This window comes from Juglans microcarpa x Juglans regia, chromosome 8D, assembly GCF_004785595.1.
Source record: "Juglans microcarpa x Juglans regia isolate MS1-56 chromosome 8D, Jm3101_v1.0, whole genome shotgun sequence".
Taxonomy (NCBI): domain Eukaryota; kingdom Viridiplantae; phylum Streptophyta; class Magnoliopsida; order Fagales; family Juglandaceae; genus Juglans; species Juglans microcarpa x Juglans regia.
Genome location: NC_054608.1, coordinates 2,162,087 through 2,184,346, shown reverse-complemented (window position 1 = coordinate 2,184,346; position 22,260 = coordinate 2,162,087). Strand labels below are relative to the sequence as shown.

Sequence of the window (22,260 nt, the reverse complement as noted above, 5' to 3'; positions counted from 1 at the left end):
TAAAATATGATTCCTAAAATAGTTAATATTATCCTTGTAAAATTCCAAATAATTATTAGTGAGAAAAGATATGTGCAATCGTGAATTGTGCAACTGCCGCATAATCGCTTTGAAAAAAAGGAATAAAACATGGGACCCACATGAAAAAAAAATTAATTTTTTAATAGTTTACCCCACTTTTTTTCAAATTACTCGGCTTTATGTACTTCACGGTTGTATGTAGAATTACTCATTATAGGCCCTTTCTTTTTTATTGGCTAATTGTTAACTAGTGTTAGAATATAAATGATTGGTAGTTTTAATAATTGCCTCGTTTCTTTTTACTGATGAGATGAGATGAGATAAGTTAAGATGAAAGTTGAATAAAATATTGTTAGAATATATTTTTTTAATATTATCTTTACTTTGAAATTTGAAAAAATTGAATTGTTTATTTAATTTGTATAAAAATTTGATAGAGTTATAATGATTAGATAATATGAGATGAAAAATTTTGTGAAAGTGAACGAAATTTCCTAAGTATTAGTTTTGTTAGTAATAGTACCCCATAACTCATATAGTGTCCACAATCACATAGGTAGAGAAGTTACAAGCACCTCATTAACTCTCCACCACTCAGAGTTAATTAACTCCACACCACTAACACTTAATTTCATCGAAGTTAATTAACCATCCCATTAAAAGATTTTATAAACAAGAGTTTTATGTACGTTAATTTTAAGAGTGAAAAAAGTGAACGTACAAAATAAAATCTCTCATCTCTCTCATCAATTTCCTAGAGCAACCCTATGGAGCTCTTGATTTTGAAATATAGAATTATTTAACGAGACTCTAATAGCAAGTGTAACGCCCCGATTCCGAAAGGGTCAAAGAGTTACTTCATTTCACTTAAAATCATATATCACAGTCCATATATAGACTCAAAATTCTCAATGTCATATAAAAATTATTGTTTCAAACCAACTACCTCAATATAATCAACCTCCCAAAATACCAAATCATCAAAACACAACAAAATTACTTAATAAAATTCGTCAATACTTATAGAAACCTTCTAAGCTTAATCCACTAAACTTAATTCATCTCACACATGTTCCGTAATTTTGATCCTCAACTGAAATATTCAGTTTATCTGAAAAATATTGTGGAGATAAGGGGTGAGTTATCAACAACTCAATAAGCAGAGAACATATACTAGTATGTAAACATGAATCTTTTTATAGAATTCATAATGCAGAACAAAATATTTTTGTTTCAGAAATGTAAATCCAAAAACATGTTATCAGAGCAACAGTTCAAAATGATCATATTCAAAAATTTCTTTTGGCATAATATGACTGAACATTATCATCATATCATATCAGAACAGAAACCAAGTTTGACCCCAGTAGTAAGGTTGTGCATTCTGCAAAAAGTCAAGCAGAACATAAATCACCATAATACCAAAGCGATTGCATTCAGAACAGAGACCACTATTATATCCTGTGGCAGAGCCAGATGCCACTATTATATCTCGTGGCAGGGCTACAGGTCACTATTATATGTCGTGACAGGGTCATAGGTCACTATTATATCATGTGACAATGTCGTTTATTATATCCTGAGGTAGAGCCATAGGTCACTATTATCACCCGTAACATGGCCAGAGGCCATTATTATCACCTATGGGAGAGCCATATATCATAGCAAAACATAATTAGAATCATCAGATCATAACCAAAAACAAAATCACATACAGAATCAGAAAGTCATACCAAAGGTTTTCAGATGCCACATCATATCACAACAGAGAACTGAACGATTTCAAATCATTTCACATATTAAAAAAATAGGTTCAGAACATCTTTGCATCACATGCACAAATTTCCAAATTTCATATTCGCTATTTTTCACATAGTTTAGAAACAAAATGTCAAAATTTTGCTCATGTCTACACCAGTCATGACAAAAAAAATACTATTTTCTTTCATACAGATTTCATGAGTAATGCAGAACAAATAGCTAAGGTGGTTTCAAATTTCTTTCAAAACATATCATGCATTTTTCATAAAATCAAACTAGGTTCATTTTATTTTATGCAAAGTCTAACATAGGAACTCCGCTTACCTAGACTTCTTAACTTCTCTGAATTTGCTAACAATAGTGCCAAGGGGATATCAATCGTCACTTATAGAAAGGTCATATAACTTAGGTAAAGTTCCAATTGAACTCGTACTTTCTAATTGCACTTGAAATATTTAAATAACATAGTTTAATTCTTCAAAATCTCTAACCCTAAAATACCATCACTTTTCAAAATTCATCGATATTCACTTAATTTCTCCGACTAAGACATTAAATTCTAAATTATTTACCACTAAAATCTAACTATAAAATTTAATACTAGTTAATATAATTACACCAAAAATCTATTACAGTAAACAATAAAATTTAATTTTATAAAAATAGATTATATTAGATTTGAAGCGTTCAAAATAAAATACCGGTTACTATTTACTTCTGAAATTAAATTATAAAAATTAATGCTTAACAACATAATTTAAATCCCTTAAATATTTGTTATAAAAATAAATTTTATAGACTATTTTGAATTAAAACTGAGCGCACTTTAAATATAAGCCCAGTACGTAAACAAAACCCATCCATGTGAGATCACAACTGGCCCACTAGAGGAAAATAAGCCCAACTTGAACACATCTTCACCGAGACACTAAAGAAAACAAAACGCATGTGTTGTGTTATAGTAACCGAGAGGTATAGAGAGAGGATGAGGGCCATACCCACTGAGAGGGACGGAGAGACGTAACGAGGCAGTGGTGGGCGGAGATGATCGCGACAACGGAGCACTTAGAGAGAAGGAAAGAGAGAGTGATAAGAGAGAGAGAGCGCACAGCGAAAGGGAGAGAGGAAGCTCACCATGGACAGCGAGGCGTGTGATGGTCTGGGGTACTGGACGTCGACCAGGGCAGCGTCCGAAGGTGGAGTTTTGTCCTCCGGCATCTTTTGATGGCAATGGCACCATGGCCTCAACAGTGGCTGAACAACCGTGGTGGCTACGAGCACGGTGTGGAAAAGATTTAAAACACTTGCTTGCTCTGTTTTGGGTTTGGTAAAACAGAAGTTTTGATTGGCAGTGGCGATGCAAAGCAGCGGGGCTTTGGGCACACGGTTTGGATATTCCCACAAGGGTGGTGCTTCCATGTGATACTTCTCGTGGCTGCAGACATAGATTTGCCTTGAGTGCGGGGTGGTAGCAGAACTTGAAGGGTGCAAGTGGTCGTGCCATTGGTGGTTGTCGTACATTGGTGGCTCTCGGTGCAAGGTTGCTGATTGCTACTGGGGCTAGGCAAGGGGAGTCTCGTGCAGTGGACATACACTGGTTGGGGTTGGCATACGATGGCTTTCGGAGATGCTATGAATGTGCATGGAGGAGCTGGTGGAGTGGTGGTCATAGAAAAAGAGACATGCATAGAGTGGGAGTCGTGGTGGAGATGTGCGACGTGGAAGAAACTGATGTGCATGTAGTGTGATCTTAGTGTATGGTTACCTATATATACACGTTGTTGGAAACCTTAATGAAAGTGAAGGGAGAGATCAACGTGCATGGAGTTATGCACGTGCCTCAGACAATGCTTTTGGGCTTCGCTTGTGGGCTACGGGTTTGGGGTCCATTTCGAAAATATTTAGGCTTACATCTTGGTGGTATATGAATTTAACAAAAATAAATAAAAAAATTTGGCCAGTTAAAGTAGTTCGAGATTTTTCTAGCTTGTTCATATTTTCATGAATCGAGTATTAAAAAAATAAAAATAAAATAGGCATCGACTCAATTGCTAAAATAGTCCAACTTGTCTCTATAAATTTTTTGACCAATTCCCAAATAAATAGATCACACTTCATCCATTAACTAATTCTAGTCTAGTCCCCAATGAGGGATTGTCACACGTGATCTAAAAAAGGAGGTTCCTCCTGGAGGGTGAGGTTTAGTCTTTGTGAGAGCATCGGTGGTCTCTGCACTTAGGGTGTGGGGTGCAATTGAGACTGAGCTGGAGAAGATGCGGAAAAGCTTCTCTTTATCTAATCAAGAGAGAGCTAAGGTGGAGATTCCACAGACTGAAGTTGATAGATAAACAGGAAAATGGAAGTTATGTATTATGGTACTGGTCATTTCTGAGAGAATGGTCAACAAAGAAGCTTTTCGATTTACAATGGCGAAAATGTGGAGCATGGTGGGTTGGGTACAGTTCAAAGAGATGGGTCACAATAAATTCCTGGTTGAGTTTCAGCATCAACAGGATAAACAAAAGGTACTTCTAGGTAGACCTTGGACTTTTGATAGATTCTTGGTATGCATGGAGGACCTTGAAGGGACTCTAGTGTAAGAAGCACCGTCTTTTTCTTATGAGGTTTTCTGGATACAATTTCATAACATGCCTTTGGTGAGCATGACCCATGAAATAGGAAGGCAACTAGGGTCTGGAGTTGGGAGTGTTCTAGAGTTGGACACAGATGGGTCTGGTAATGCATGGGGTCCTTTTTTATGTATGAAAGTGAAGATTGACATCACAAGACCTCTATGCAGAGGGAGGTTGCTGAAGCTGGAAGATAAACAGGTATGGTTGCCTATTAAATACGAACGCCTTCCTCCTTTTGTTTCCAGTGTGGCACCATTAAGCATAAGGTTGGTGGAGGTTGCTCGAAAGGACCTCGAGGAACATACAAAAAGTCTAGCAATGACTTTGGACCTTGGCTCCATGCGAGTCCTCCAAAGGCTGGTAGCACAACCACTAAAAGATACGAATGAGGTGGCCGGAGCTTTGAGCACCAGCCCGGCAGTAGGACAAGTCAGAGGAGGGAGGCCACCCTGTCGACTATGATCAAGCCCCTAATTTTTAGGATCCTGCAGCAGACACCCATACCTTTGTGGTTCCCAAAAAGAGGACCAATAGAAGAAGCAAGTTGACCTACCGAAAGTGGAAAGACTCGAGGAAACTTCACCAGAGTGGCCTACTGATGCAAAAGGTCAAACAGGATCTTTTTTTAATAAAAAGGAAATCTACAAAAAAGATCATGAGGGATGATTTTCAGGAACTACTAACTCTACCTTGAAACCTGTTGACAAGGGTTGTGGGTCCTCGGAAGTTCATGCAGATGTGGTGATTTTACATGCCAGTCACATAGAAGACTTTCCAAAAGCTGCTAAGGGTCCCTCCTTAGCTTTTCAGGTTAATTCTCTAAACCAGTTTATGTCCCAAAAGATTAATCAACTGGTTCAAATTAAGAAGAACCCACATTGGAAAAGACGAGCAAGGGCTCACAATCTTGGTGCAGTTGAGAACATCCAGGATACTTCTCAAAAGATCCACTCTTTAACTCCTCTGAAAAGGAATCTTGCCTCTGAACAAGATGAGAAAAGGCCCTCAGATGTTAGTAAAAAACATAAGCTTAATCTACCAAGTTTGGGTGAGATTAAAGATGATAAGTTGGTGGTGGCTGCTAGGCAACACAACCAATTGCCATGATCTGTATAAGCTGGAACTGCCAGGGGCTTGGGAACCCCCGGACAGTTCATGAACTTCACCTCTTGGTGAAGACTAAGACCCCAAGTCTCATTTTCCTAATGGAGACTAAGTGCTCCATGTCTAAGATGGAGAAAGTGAAACTTAAATTAGGAATGAAAAACTGTTTTGTGGTGGATAGCAAGGGTGCAAGTGGTGGCCTGGCCTTATTTTGGAAGGATGAATTGAATGTGTCACTGATATCTTATTCTCATTTTCATATCTCTACTAAGATCAAACAAAGAGGTAATAAGGAGGAATGGCTCATGACAGGCTTCTATGGCCATCCTTTGACATCCAAAAGAAGTAGTAGCTTGAACTTACTGAATGCATTAAAACATTCTGATAATGGTGAAAAGTATGGAGGGGGAATGAGACCTTACCCTCAGATGGAAGCTTTTAGACAATCTCTAGTTTTGAATGGGCTGAGTGATCTAGGCTACACAAGAGACAAAATCACATGGTGCAATAACAGAAAGGGTCCTCAATTCACCAAGGAAAGATTGGATAGGGCATGTGTTAATGCTAAATGGATTGAAAATGTTCTCAGATACCATGGTGAGTACAGAGGCTGCCCAAAAGTCAGATCATAGGCCTCTAATAATACCATCTCTTCAAGAAGTCAATTCTTTGCCAGAGAGGAAAGGCCATTTAGATATGAGGCCTATTGGGCTGTCAGAGAGGAGTGCCACAAGATTGTAGAGGAGGCATGGAAGGGAAGTGTTTTGGCACAAAACAAACTCGATCTGGCTATTACAGGTCTATCCAGGTGCAAAGATAAGCTCAAAAAATGGGCAAAGTGACAGCTAATGGTGCGAGGAAAGAGCATCAAGCCAAGAGACAACAATTATCTGACTTACAAAAGGCTAATATAGGGAATCTAGCAGAAGAAATAAGGGCCAAAAAACAAGAATTAGACAAACTGCTTGAGGAGGAAGACAAAAAATGGAGACAAAGGGCAATACAGAAATGGCTGAGGGAAGGGGATAGGAACACCAAATTTTTTCACCAATGTGCTACTCAAAGAATGAAGAGAAATTTCATTAGTAAAATTACAGATGAAAATGGTTTAAAAGCAGTTACTAAGGAGGAAATAAGTGCAAAATTTCATAACTTCTTCAAGGGTCTCTTTACTACTTCCAACCCTGAAGACATTCCCTTAAGCTTACAGCACTTAGACAAAACTATCACAGCTGAAATGAACTCAAAGCTTCTTAAAAAGTTCACAAGACAAGAAGTTGAAGAAGCTCTTTTTAGCATGAACTCTCTGAGTTCTCCAGGGCCAGAGACTTCCCTCCAGCTTTCTATCAAAACCATTGGGGCACGATTGGACACGAGGTAAGTGAAGAGGCTCTTTTCTTACTCAACTCTGATGGCCATTTTGATAATATAAACTCTACTCATATTGCCCTTATTCCTAAGCTAAATTGTCCCTCAAAATTATCTGACTTTCGCCCTATAAGCCTTTGTAATGTATTGTACAAGATTGTTTCAAAAGCCATTGCCAACAGATTGAAGTTCATACTACAAGACATTATCTCCCCTACCCAAGCTGCCTTTGTCCCAGACAGATTAATCTCTGATAATATTATAGTGGCTTTTGAGGCATTACATTCCATGAACAGCAGATTGAAAGGAAAAGAGGGTTTCATGGCTTTGAAGCTGGATATGAGTAAAGCGTATGATCGCATTGAATGGGCTTTTATAAGAGAAGTGATGAGAAAAATGGGCTTTGCTGAAAATTGGATCAGACTTGTGATGAAGTGTGTGGAATCTGTGTCTTACTCCATTCTACTCAATGGCATCCCTTAAGAACTTTTCAAGCCTACTAGAGGAATTAGGCAGGGAGACCCCTTGTCTCCTTACCTCTTCATCCTTTGTGCAGAAGTGTTAAGCTCTATGCTCAACCAAGCTGAACTTTCAAAAGCAATTTCAGGTGTCCTTATAGCAGGAGGCAAGAGGCAAGAGGCAGAATACACCTAAACCATCTACTATTTACAGATGACAGCCTAATTTTTTGCAAAGCAAATTCCCTTGAATAGTGCAGGCTAATTTTTTTGCTCAACATCTATGAAAAAGCTTCAGGCCAATGTTTAAACAAAGAGAAGACCTCAATACAGTTTAGCAAGAACACTCCAAAGGAAAATCATAATATTATATTGAACATTGCAGGGGTGAGATCTAGCCTTCCTTATGAACAATATCTTGGACTCCCCTCTCTAATAGGCAGGTCAAGATACAAATATTTCAAGTCTATCCTGGACAAAGTCAGACAAAGGTTAAGCAGTCATCGAGTCAAATTGTTGTCACAAGCTGGAAAAGAAATCTTCCTAAAAGCAGTGGTGCAGGCCTTGCCAACTTATAGCATAGGGGTTTTTAAACTACTTTGGTCCCTTCTGAAAGATATTAAGAAGGTAATGAGAAATTCTGGTGGGGTCAGGTTGAAGAGGAAAGAAAAATCCATTGGGTATCTTAGAAGACTATGGGAAAACTGAAAGCAGCTGGTGGCATGGGTTTCAGAGAATTACATAGCTTTAACCTTGCAATGCTAGCAAAACAAGGTTGGAAGCTACTGCATCATCCTCAAGCTCTAGCTTCTCAAGTGCTAAAAGCTAAATACTTTCCACACAGTGAATTTTTTCAAGCCAAACTAGGAAGTAGGCCTTCATTCATCTGGAGAAGTACAATGGATGCTAGAGAACTTGTTAAAAGGGGTACCAGGTGAAGAGTTGGAAATGGCAAAGATATCAAAATCTAGGAGGATAAGTGGGTTCCAAATCTTCCATATGCTAAAATTATGAGTCCAGTGAGGGGTCTAGGTCCTGAGGCTTTTGTTAGTGTCTTAATTGATCCTGGTACAAAACAATGGAAGACTAGTATGGTGGAGGATTTGTTTTTACCTAAAGAAGCTAATTTGATCAAGCAGATCCCTGTTAGCTATAACAACAACCCTGACAAACTAATTTGGCCAGGTTCTTCTCAGGGGTCTTTCTCTGTGAGGAGTGCCTACCACTTGCATATAGATTTAATGGAATCTATGACGGGCCAGGCTTCTAGTAGCTCTTATGATGAGAGGTTTTGGTCGAACTTGTGGAAGCTTCAGATCACTCCTGCTAATAAATTGTTCCTGTGGAGAGCCAGCCATGAGGGATTACCTACCAACCAAAATCTTTTTAAAAAGAAGATTATGGAAAAGCCTTTCTGCCCTATATGCCAACTGGAAGAGGAGAGTGTCATTCATGCCATTTGGAATTGCCCTGCTTCTCAGTATGTATGGCACCAATGTTCAAGGAAACTTCAAAAATGTTCCTCCCCCAAACCTGCAATCAAGAATCTCATAACAGAACTACATGATTCAGGACGCAAGGAACTGGTTGAAGAATTTGCTGTGTTGGCTAGAAGAGTTTGGATGAGGAGAAATCATTTCATATTCCAACAAGAGTTCAAGGTCCCAACTCAGTAGCTAAACTGGCTAAGAAAACTCTAAATGATTTTAACTCTAGCCATACTAATGAATTAGTCCAGCAAATTTCTGTGCAGCACAGGATCTCTTCATGGAGCCCACCCCCTGAAAACATATATAACTCAACTGGGATGCTGCTGTCGATAGAATTCAGTGCAAGATTGGGATAGGCCTAATCATCAGGGTTGGAATGGGAGGATTGTGGCAACTTCAAGGAAATATATACCCCTCTTCCCTGACCCTTTGTTGGCAGAGGCTATGGGAGCTTTGGAAGCCTCTTGTTTCGGTCTACAACTAGGAATCAAAAGGATCATCCTTGAAGGCGACTCCAAGTTAGTCATCTCAGCAATCAACAGCAACAAGGAGAACTGGTCAGCTACGGGTATGCTCATTGAAGATATAAAGATTCAATTGAATAGCTATAAAGAGTGGTCTGCTTCACATGTTAGGAGGGAAGGAAATCAAGCTGCTCATAAGCTTGCTAGGGATGCACTATTACATTCCATCTCTTTTGTTGATATGGGAATTATTTTCTATTGTATTCATGACTGTTACTGAAGGTCTATAAATAGAATTCTTCTTTAAAAAAAAAAAAAAAAACTAATTCTAGTCTAATTATTAAGCCCAATAAAATTCGTATTCTGCTAAAAATAAATTTTTGGGTCGTAGGTGACTCCAAAATTACTCGTTTAAATCTCAAGTGTGCTTTTCCTACATATTAACCCATAATAAAAATCTTATAGGACCTGCGATTAGCTTAAACTTGGTACTAGGCCTGAGTGTTACAATAAGTGACATTGAGATATATTCACAACAATTGGATGTGAGCTATAAAATCAGCAAAGATTCAAACTTATGTTAATTCCACTCAGATTAAGGTAATTGGAATTAACCTTATTTAACAAGTTTTAATATTTTAATATTAAAATATTTAAAAAAAAGTTTTAATATTTTACAAAATTAATATTGTTTAAATATCTAAGATCTCGTTTGTTTTTTGAAATGAGATGATATGAGTTGAGATTAAAGTTGAGAGTTGAAAATTAAATAAAATATTGTTAGAATATATTTTTTTAATATTATTTTTGTATTGAAATTTGAAAATATTGAATTTTTTATTATATTTTGTGTTAAAATTTAAAAAAATTATAAGAATTAAATTAAATGAGATGAATTGAGATAAGCTGTCAAAATAAAATAGACCTAAATTAGTATTCCGGATTCCGAATTAATCCAACTCAATCAGACCGAATTGCAGAGGATCGCAAATCACAGGCGACTGTGCTGAGAAGTGACGCCGTCCGCACCAAATCAATCAGTGCGCTTAGTTCGGGTTGCACGGTCGTGCTGTGGTGGTACTGAAGTGTACAAGTACCTCCCGAAAAAACAAAGGTCTCGAAACAGCATACCCGAGGGGGAGAGAGAGAGTTTGCAGCAGCTAGGGTTTTCAGCAATCCCCCGGAATCCACCCCGAAGATCTTTTCGATTTTTTTTTTTTTAATCTGGGTTTAGAAATAAGAGATGGCGGATGGGTACTGGAATCTGCGGCAGCAACAGCAACAGCAACAGCACCAGCACCATCATCTTCTCTCTTCTGCCAACTTGCTTAAACGACCTCGTTCTGATTACGGTTCGCCCTCATATTCGTTTTATTTTTGTGCTTTGTTTCTTCTTCTATTAGCCGTAATTAGTTGTTTCCTTCTTATTTCTTGGATTGGCCACGAAACCCTTTCGATTAAGGGATTATATTTAGGAAGCATGCAAAAAATTTCTGCATCTGTGCTGAAACTGTTTAACTACTGCGTTTGGATGGAGTTACTGTTAAAAATTCTTTGTATTTCGATTGGGTCTAGTCCCCATGTGCCGCAAACACTTTGGTTGATTTTTTTTACGCGCATTGTGATCTGGTTACGATCTAGCCTTTTTGCATCTGTACATCTTTTGTTGTCATTCATTCGTTTCCCCTGTGAGCCTCCTTAACTTGTGGCGCCAGCTCTAAACTTTTCTTTTTCGTCCTTATTCCCACTATCCATGTAACTGCCTGTGATACCCGGATTGAGTAAGAGTTCCTCCATTCTAAGGGCTCTAATTGTAACTTTGATTAGTCCTTTTGGAGTATTAATCCATATTATGGCTTAGGGTTTTCCTTGGGTCATCACAAAAGGTATCAAAGTTAGCTCCTAACCAGAAACGTGAGATTTTAGCTGTGCCACTTAGTACGGAATGGCTTGACGAGGGCATAATATTTTATTGATGGAGATTGTAATCTCGTGATTGAGTAAAAGAAAGTGATGGATGAGATCTCATCCTAAGAGGGAGAGGGCTTTCAATGGCAAACTTTTCTTTTGTAGCCTTATTTACATTCTTCATGTTTTCTAAATAACCCAAAATAAATAGAATTCCCAGTGTACTCACTCGAAATATAGACTGAAAATTTGAATACACATTGCTAAAGATCAAGGAAGTTTTGTGACCAGTGAATAATTGATTTTTGTTTTTTATTATGGTTTTTCTTGTTAATGTAAGTTGCTATATATATACACACACACGTACATACATATAATACACACATATATGTATACATATTTTGATAAGTAAATATATATGTATGTATGTATGTATATATGTATGTGAGGTGCTCTATGATCTCTGGATCACCCCATTCATGTTATAGGATATGTTTTTTTTTTTTTTATAGGTAATCAAGAATTTTATTCATAGAAGTAGGCAAAGCCCAAGTACACAAGGTGTATACATGAGAATAACTTAATTAGGGTTTACAATAGAAAGTAGAAGATCATGGACATTTAGCCCATTACAAACAATACTCCTGCCCATAATAACAAAGTTTTAAAAAAGAAAACTTTAAGCTCCCGTTTGGATAGTGAGATGAGATGAGATGATTTTAGATAAAATTTAAAAGTTGAATAAAATATTGTTAGAATGTTTTTAATATTATTATTGTTTTGAAATTTGAAAAAGTTGAATTGTTTATTGTATTTTGTGTTGGAATTTAAGAAAGTTGTAATGATGAGTTGAGATAGTTTCTCAATCCAAACGGGGCCTAAGCTCATCCATCATTCTCTCACGGTCTTCTCTTATGCCAAATGCATCAGCACATACATATAGGAACCATTCTCCAGATCACTGTCACTTGGTGTGCGTGCCTCAGAGGCCTCGCCATCTTGCAAGGAAGTCCACTAGTCTAAAAGGCATGACCCATAACAATCAAATTCTCACGAAAAAGTCATCCCACATGGTACTGGCCACCTCGCGGTGTAAAAACCAATATTATAGGATATGCATAACTCTTCATATTAACTTATAGATAATTCCTTTGATTTTCAGGATTTTAGATGTAACTAAAGTAATCTATATTTTCTATTAAATAAGGGCTGGTTTGAAGTTCATTCAAAGTGTTCTTTTAACGTGTTAACATTTGAGTCGGGAAAATTAAGTCCCCAGATTTTATTGGTTATGCCTTTGGCTGTCAATTTTACATTATCTTGACAATTCCTGGCTAAAGCTCTCTCGAGATAAGATCGGCTCATATGAAGCCCACAATATTGTCCATGTCTAGTTTAATTTTATATACCAAATGTACAGTTTATCTAAAGGGCATAATATTTTTTTTGAATCTCAAACTAATTCAGAGCATAAGGCTTCTAGATTTTTTTTGTTTTATGAGTGATAAGGCTTCTAGTTGTTTCTAAATGGTATTTTCCTTTATCATCGAAAAAGAAAAAGATTATGTTCCTTTGACTGTGAGCAACCTCCTACCCAACCATACCCACCCTTTTGTCTTTTGCTAATAGGTTGTGTGCTACGTAAGTTAGCTGCTGTGATCCTGTTTCAAGTTTTAGACTGGGCATCTCTCATACTACTTCTATGCCTCTAAGACCCAAAATCAAATAGAAAGGCTCCTATTTCTTTGATCTGGTCTCTTTGTCATGTAACATCTGGGAAAGCACTAGTCACATCTATGCTATAATTCCAAAAAGACTAGTCAATTTGAAACATGCTTAGAATCACTTATAAATCCCACTTTCACCTAGTAAGTAGCCATTGTGAGACAGCACCCATGACTACTTTTATAACCTACCCACTCTATGCGGATTATTCATATTCCCAATGTGAGACGAGGGTGCTACATGTAATTATGGGTCATCAATATTTTTTTTTGATAAGTAAGAAATAATATTATTGATATGAATGAAATAGGCATAGGCCATGTACACAGGAAGTATACAGAAGAACACCTAACAACATTCTAAGTACGAGAAATTAAAGATAAGAAATTATGGACATTGTCCCCGTTTAATACAATAACGGAAAACCAAAGCAATAAGGTGTCGAGAAAGAACTTCTTCAGCTCAATTACTGAGCATTCCTTATCTTCAAAGTAGCGTACATTCCTTTCCGACCAAATACACCACATGATGCACAACGGGATCATCTTCCACACTGCTGTCACTTGCTAACAGCCTTGCATCTTCCTCCAACAACCTAACAAATCCACCACCCTCAAAGGCATAACCCAAGCAACATCAACCCTTTCAAAGATTTCATCCCACAACACCCTTGTTGTTTCGCAATGTAGTAAGAGATGTTCCACGGATTCTCCATTCTTCTTACACATGCAACACCAATCCATCACTACACATCCTCTCCTCCGCAGATTGTCCGTAGTCAAGATCTTCCCAAGAGCGGCATTCTATACAAAAAATGCTACTTTTTAGAAGGCACACGAGACCTCTAAATATTCTTCTAGGGAAATGGATTATGGTCCAGTGTAACCAAAATGTTATAATACGCCTTAACAATACATTTTTTGTGCTTACTAGACCTCCACTTCAAACTGTCACACTATGCCAGAGGAGTTCCCATGGAATATAATAGACTGAAAAAATCTGATACAATAGATAATTCCCAATCATGAAAATCTCTATTAAAAAGAATATTCCACTGATGAGAACAATGAACAAATGGCCGCATATCCGCCACTGAGACCTCCCTATTAGCTGCAATACGATAGAGAGCCGGAAAAACCCTTTCCAATGCATGATCACCACACCACACGTCCCGCCAGAAACTGATACGACTACCCTCACCAGCTACTAAACAAATATGTTTTTCGAAATAAGGCCAGTCCTTCCTTATAAACTTCTATAAACCCACTCCATATCCCCCTCTCATTTCATTGGAGCACCAACCATCCCAAGTAACACCATATCTAGCGTCTATAATCTCCTTCCACAATAATCCTTCCTCCGAGTGATATCTCCATAGCCATTTCCCCAATAGAGCTTTATTAAAAGTTTTCAAATTACACACTCCCAACCCCCATAAACAACTGGGGCACATACTGTCTTTCAACTAACCAGATGAAACTTCTTTTCCTCCTCCAAACCCCCCCATGGGTCATCAATCTAAAGATGCATGCGAAGGATTGTTTTAAAATTTTGTTCACAGCATGTCTGCATCTTGCGTCAAAGAGGCAATTAGATTTAAGAACTTTATTAATCAGCATTTTCAAATTTTGTAGATCTTGCGCCTTCTGTGCTTCCTTCAGGTCATGAGATGCATAACTATCTAGTACGAGATGATGATCATGGTGGTCCACGGGCAGTAAAGGACACAAAAACAATAGGATCAGCTTATGATCGCTATCTCCAGAGTGCAGTAACCTCATAACCCCATAACCTGTCCTTATTTTTCTTTTCATTCATCGATCTATATGACTGCTAAAATCTCATTACAATTGCTTTTGAAGCAACTTTCTTCTTTTACTTCTGGAGAAGCCAGTACACTCCGTGGAGCTGGGATGGGAAGGGTCGCTGGTGTTGGAATGCCTGGTCTTCCAATAGCTGATCCTTCTGTGTTGGGTCATCCTGGGGCTATTGGTCCTGATCTAGCACCGAATGGTCGAAATGTTACCGTTAGTGGTCAGCCTCCCCTTGATGCAACTAGGCCTGGACGTGAAACACAGCCTCTGCCTCCAGATGCTTCCAACACTTTATATGTTGAAGGGCTTCCTTCTGACAGCACAAAGAGGGAGGTAGCTCGTATCCTTTGTTGTGAGACTGCCCAATAAATTATATTGATCTTTGTTTCCTCCTTCAAAGTCATTTAAATTGACCGTGATTAAGAAAGTTTTTTTGTTCACATTTCCTTTAGCTGACCTTTAGATATTTTCCGCCCTTTTGTTGGATATAAAGAAGTGAGACTTGTAAGCAAAGAATCCAAACACGTAAGTGGGGCATGAGTTATAATCTTATCTTTTTGTACTGCTTTGTTAGACTTAGTTTGTAGTGTTATTGTGAGTTATGGGAAGTTCGTGCGGTGTGACTTCTTCTTCATACTAAACTGATCCATTCATAATGCAGCGTGGGGGAGATCCTCTTATCCTGTGTTTTGTGGATTTTGCAAATGCAGCCTGTGCAGCAACTGCTATGAGTGCCTTGCAAGGTGATTGGTTTTGCCTTTCTTCATCATGACAGTTATCAGTTTTTGGGGGGATTAGTGTTTATCATATTGTGATTAATTATTAAGACAATAAAGCAATACAATGGTAGCGTCTGATTTTTCATATATTTCCAAGTTCTCACCAGTAAACCTGATCGCATAACTCAAGATTATGTTTTGAGATAGCTATGCATGGAAGGTATAAATAGGGATTATTGTTGTATTCAAAGATGCTAAATTGTACGTGTAGATTGGAGTTATTCTCCAATTAATTCTGTAGATAAGTAATTGACATCACAATTACAACTATGAATAATGATTTCTAGTTGGAGGGATCGATAGAGGTTACGATTGTGGATTCTAGATTTTCTATTAAATTGTGATCCAAAGAATTCTAAAGAGACATTGCCATAAAAGCTACAATTATAACTAATAATCGGTCTTAGGATTTAATTCCTTGCTTGACATAGCAAGCCACTTGGCTGCTTCTCTAAACCGTCCAGGTGCTGATTGTATATTTGGATTGCACAGGTTATAAAATGGATGATGATGATCCTGAATCTAATTACTTGCGGCTGCAGTTTTCACGATTTCCAGGTCCAAGGACTGGCTCTGGATCTCGTGGTAAGAGATGAGCAGGCTTCAGGTCCTTTCTAGGTAAATGCAGCTGACATCGGTGGGATCCCTCCTTTAGGACATGCTTGTCCATGATATAATGTACAGACAAATGCAATTTAAATTGCTCAACCCTGACCGAACTAATTACGAGCTCGTGAGGTGCAGATAGTTTTGAGGTGTGAGATGGAGAAGAAATCCATTGTTTATGCAATTGAACAAACAGAAATTTGAATATTATGTCCAGTACATGGTATCTTCAAGATTAAATGGTGTGTGATTATTGCTCGATTAGAAGTCAAGAACTCTTTGAATTTCTATGCTCAAAATTATATTACCATCTGTGCATTCATAAGTTTGGATGCGTGAATGAATGGAGTTACATTTAAATATGATGCTGAAGCATTTTATGATTCGTTTTTGTGCTGCATTTACATGCATACATTCATAACAGCTGTGTTAGAGTCGGGTTGTGTTTGTCATATGGTGCTTAGAATTTGTGAACTGTTTATTTCAGCAAATGTAGATTACCTTGGCATTTTCCTCCTTACCAGATTAATTATATCATTCAGCGGCCTGATTTGGATATTGGGATGAGATGGGATGATCTATAAATAGTAGTGAAATGATTTGTAAAATAGTTTGTGAATGCTATTAAAATTATTTGAGTTGAGATATTTTATGAGATTATGGGAAATGAGAGAAAAAATTAAATAAAAATATTATATAGTTAAAATATTATTAGAATTTAATTTTTTAATATTATTTTTATTTTAAGATTTAAAAAAATTGAATTGCTTTTTTATGTTTTGTTTGAAAGTTTAGGAAAGTTGTAATAATTAAGTAATTATTAGATAAAAAAATTTTGAAAACTTGAAATTGAAAAATATGTGTTTGTGGTCTTTGGATATTAAAATAAAATGGGATGAGTGGAAGGTTTTTTATATCCAAAACCGTCCTTAAAATAAAGAATATAATTTAAGGAACTTCGTTGCTTTTTTGTTTGGTAGTGGATATGGGTTTTGAATGTACCTAGGTTTTTATCACTCATTTATTATTCTATTTAGTATTTGATTTTTTTTTTCCTTTTCAAATATTTTTTTAATATTCTTAATCATTATGAAAAAATTAAAAAGTATTCAACTTCACCAATAGTCATTTTTTTAATCGTTTAGTAAAAATAAAAATTAAAAAAAAAAAGTAAAAAGAATAATAATAAAAAATAATAAGTCTATCATTATCTTTATTTTGCTTCCGGGTGGGTCTGTGCGTGGCATAGGTTGACGGGTGCTTGAATCGAGTCTTGTCCAGCAAGATTGGGCCTGGCTTGTATAAAAATCGCTTGGGCTAAACCTGACTTCTGTATAGGCTAAAGGCTGAAGCTTTTTGCCTGTGCTATGCAACTTTCTTGCCATTTTGAAACATAATACTCTATAGTCTATCCTGTTTAATGTTTGAGTTAATTTATGTACCCTCAGTGCTGGTAGGTGGCCCCGAGTCTCTCTCCCAACTTTCAAGGTCTGCAGTTTGGACCCCTTTTTGAATCAGACCACCTAGACTTTAATAGCCCTATGCAATGTGTCGGTTCTGTTGAGGGTAGGAATTGATATATATGTGAATCTTATTAATTCATGCCAATTGATGCTATTTAGTCTACAGCAGAGTAATTAATTGTACTTTGCCGTTGATTTCAGGCAATCAATTGGGTTGCAATCTGTCATTGTCAGTCCTTGTGGGTGAGTCCTAATTAATGGATGGACATCATTTATCGAAGGAGGGCCCCTCATTGTATTTTCTTATTTCGTATTTGGTAGGAGATTATTGTCTCTACAAGAAGTACTGCTTAATTGACCTTTTGAAAGTTGGAATTGATTCTCATTTGGTAAACTACTGTTACAGTTGTTTTATTTATAAAAGAAGAATCAAGTACAGCTTGTCAACTCATGATTTGTGCTTTTCAGAAAGTTAATATTGGAACGGATGCTACAGATTAAGTTAGTTAGTGCCATTACTGGTTAATTTGAGCATTTTTCGGGAACTAATTCAGGCCGGTTGATATAGAGAATCAGTACAATTTCTACATGCAGGTCACTGATTTTGCAGTAAATTTGCAGATCTAATACAGCAGTTTTGAATAAGAATTTCTCAAGAAAAAGGAAAATGATATTGATTATTCTCCCCTACTACATGAGTAGCTAAATTTATCAGCTGCTAGTTTCTTGTGCAGCACATGAGTTTTGGGTAAGCTCGATCGGGATACTTTTTTCATGCAGAAATAATTACTACAATACAATGAGAAACAAGAGCAAAATTACCTTTTACTCCTCCTATTAATTTATCGGTTTTATTTTTTTTAAAAGAAAGTTACAGTTATGAAAGTACTATTTTATAATTCAACAATTTAAAATAGTTTCACATCACTTGTTAGTTATTTTCAAATAACGCTGATCAGCCTTGAGTTTAATTTAATGAATTCGATCATCTAGCTTGATTTATATATATATATATATATTATGGCTGATCATTTGACAAACAATATTTGTTAATTATTTGCTGCATACATGCTTCATGCTTTCCAAATTTCCGATTTTAAAGACGCATAGCATTAAATTAAATCCCTAATTAATACTCCTAATTAATTTTTGTTAAGTTCATATTATATGATAGTGAAATTAAAGGATATCCATATATATGTATATATATGCATGGTGGGTATCAATCATATGATATGACCGATCTAATATCAAAGTTGAAGATTCCATAGATTTTTGCCTTCTCTGCGTGTTGTGTACAAGATAATACTTTGCTCCTAGCTATTTACTTCAAATCAAGTAGACAGCTTCGAAAGAATCATTAATAGACAGCTTCTAAAACACACTGATTCTCTCTCTCTCTCTCTGTCTCTCTCTCAATGTAATTTTTTCTTCATTTTTAAAATAGAAGTCTACTTTTTTTTTTTCTCTCTTGCCAAATAATCGATGAAGATTAGGCCGAGGCTAGCTTATGTAAATATTTCAAAGATGGTAAAAATAAATTAATTTTAAGGAAATATTACAGTACTTTACTCTTTCTATGATCTAAAAGACCATTTGATATTATATGGATCTATCTTACTCTGTTATAAGCTCCTACATCTATCAAGTAAGACCTAGAATAGCTAGCCTACGTACAGGTATATCTTTAATTTACCTGTTTACATGAACCCTATCCAGATAAATTAAAATGGGTCAAACCAAAAATCAAAGAAAATGATCATATCATGCAGATGTGTGTGTGTATATATATATATATATATATATATATATATACACATATGCATGCATGTGCATGCTATATATTTTGACTGTATGTATAGCACATCCTTGACTCCCCACAAGTCTGGACCAATACATACATTTAATTAGGGTCCATATCGTAATTAACTCCTCGTCGAGAATCTCTTTCCTTTAACTCCCGACGTCCGTATAAATAGCACGACTATATTAAGTTCTACACTTCTAATTGAGATAGTTTTTAACGCCATTTGTAACCCTAAAAGAGAGTCAGATCTGGGAGATACAACAAAAGTTAAATGCTTAATGATATTACACGTTGAAACCATTGTATAATTTAAGATTCACATTATACGTCTGAGTGCATGCAGTGATACTTGGATGCCGTAAGTTATACAGCCGAGCGTAATTACTTTTTCTTATATATGTATGCATTGCTGTCATGTTGACCGATCAGCTCCCATAATTGGAGTGCGATGCTGATGCTCACAGAGGCCATGCACAAGATGCTGACACGTATTGACCACGTTACCCTAGCTAGCTAGCTAGACTCTTCCAATACTGACAGTGAGGTTCTGGCCCATTACCCTAGCTATCTTCCCTAATGGCGTGAAGACCTTAGGAGTTAGGTCCTTGGTCCAATGGTTTCAAAGCGTTTTGCTTACGTTTCATTTAATTAATTTGTTGCAAAACTAATCTCCAGAACTGTTCTCTCTCTCTCTCTCTCTCTCTCTATATATATATATATATAGTAACTGCAAGGAATATTTTATGCATGGTTCTCTTAAGTGTTTCCCTAACAATATGATTTATTTACTTCTGATCTTAGGTTAGCATATATGTGTGTGTGTGTGTATATATATATATATATGGTTCTGTATAAGGTACCTGTGCAGTGATCTGCAGAATTTAGGGTTTGAAACAACTTGGATATATAACTGATCAGTTAAGACATGACCACATTCAGGAACAGAGTTTTGAATCTGGCCGGAAGCATCGATCGGGGTTCCGGCATAACGTCTTAGTGAATGACTTGTTAAAGAAATGTTGGCTATCTTTCAGGAAGTCCGCCAGTAATAACAGTTAAAACGACATACTAGCTAGCAAGCTGCAAATTAAGGAAAACACAAAATATGTACTCATAATTCGATCATAACTATTAGGGAGAAGGGTAAATGGAAAATAACTGGCCTACCCCTGCCCGAGCTGGTACGCACATAGAGCCCTGATAGTCTACCTAGGTCTTGTTCCTCTCAATGAAGCTGACAGTGACATCACGAAGCTCCCACCTCTTTTAACCTTTTCATGAGTAGTCGTCATGGCCGGGTGAATTAAACATCTTTCCCTGTGCTTGCTTTTAATTGCCTGCTTTGGCATCTTTCTGAATTTTGAGTGCATGAACTTCATCCTCTCATGCATAAGTAATGAAGAATCAAAATAAATTAGGTAGTTTCCTAAATAATTAATGAGTATGTGTGTATATATATATATACACATTTATGTTCGCTTTTAATTGTCTGTAGTTTTTCTTTTCTTTTTTCTATACTTTTATATATTTAATTTGTACGTTATGAAAAAAAAAGTACTACTGATCTACAACGAATAGAATATGCGATGCCCTTCACAACATCCAAAAAAAGTTAACAATTAACCTGCATTTTATATATTTATTTAACTAAATCAGATCAACCCAACTATTACTAGGCTCAAATTCACCATTGGCATAATCTCCAAATCTTCTCATGCATGCATTTGAAAATATTACCACACGCAATGGCTTCTCTCTAGCTCAAGACTCTTTTATTTTACTTTCAAAAAGACTCTTTTATTTTTGGAAAAGCTTAGCTAGAAAAAGAGAAAGGTCGCCAACATCTTGATTAATCTGCTGGTCCCCATATGCATCATGAATCTTTCAGTCTTTACAACTTGGTATCTTCAAAAGCATATGCCTAACACTATTATTCTATGTTATCTCAGACGTTGAGAAAACTTTTCTACAAAAATAGAACAAAATACAAAATATAGAAGATAAAGTACTTGATCAATCAAGTAATTAATTTCTCAGACTTTCCTTGGCATGGGCTGAAATTGAGAGAGAAAGAGAGAGGCGTTGCCATGACCTAATACGTACTGGTAGACACACCCATCTTCTTTGAAAATGATATATGAGTCTGTCAACAATAATGCCATAAGATAATATTAATGTTTGGTAGCTCTCGTGTAGACTCAAAAAGCTAAACTGATCACGCAAAAATACGCACACATCAAAGAGCTAGGAGTACTACTACTTCTAATAGTATTAATATTGTAATGTATTTATGGCTTCGCAACTCGTGAGTACTTCTAATAGTATTAATTACTTGTACGAGTGCGTTGTTTCCTCAAAATTAATCATAAGAACAACTGAATTGATCTTGCTTATTTTCCACATGATAGGAAGACCCTAGATCGATCTGTCTCTCCCTATCTTTTTTGGGCGTCTGTCTTTCTCTTCGTCATCATGTTCTTGTACTTTTTTTTTCCCTGTAAGACGAACAAGGAAAAAGAAAAAAAATCAACTGCTCGCAGAAACATGAAAAGATCAGCTATAACAACCATTAATGAGCAATAAAAGCTGGAAACTTGCTGCAATGTGTTGAATAAAGGATGTTTTGTTCATTACAAGAAATCATATTTTTTCCAACGCTGAAAATTATCGCAAAAATTTCATTTAATCGCTATATTTGATATTTTTGATAATTTTTAATTCGTTACATTTTCTATGAAATTAAACCTTCACTTTTAATTAATTTCAACAATAGGTAAAAATTATCTCTAAAAGTTACTATTCCCGACAATTTTACCAAAAAGAATGACGGAAAAAGCTACTTTTTCAAATCAACGTTGA

At 36.5% G+C, this 22,260-nt stretch overlaps 1 protein-coding gene across 1 annotated transcript; it reads left to right on the top strand.

Annotated features, from left to right (window-relative positions):
* Window positions 1–10,253: 10,253 nt before the first annotated feature.
* Window positions 10,254–16,367, top strand: LOC121242057 (RNA-binding protein 2-like). The gene is made up of 6 exons (XM_041139950.1): window positions 10,254–10,651; window positions 14,567–14,703; window positions 14,795–15,086; window positions 15,210–15,271; window positions 15,408–15,489; window positions 16,018–16,367. Exons 1-6 carry the CDS (start codon window positions 10,543–10,545, stop codon window positions 16,119–16,121), a joined length of 786 nt encoding a protein of 261 aa, XP_040995884.1. The 5' UTR covers window positions 10,254–10,542; the 3' UTR covers window positions 16,122–16,367.
* The last annotated feature ends 5,893 nt before the right edge of the window (window positions 16,368–22,260 follow it).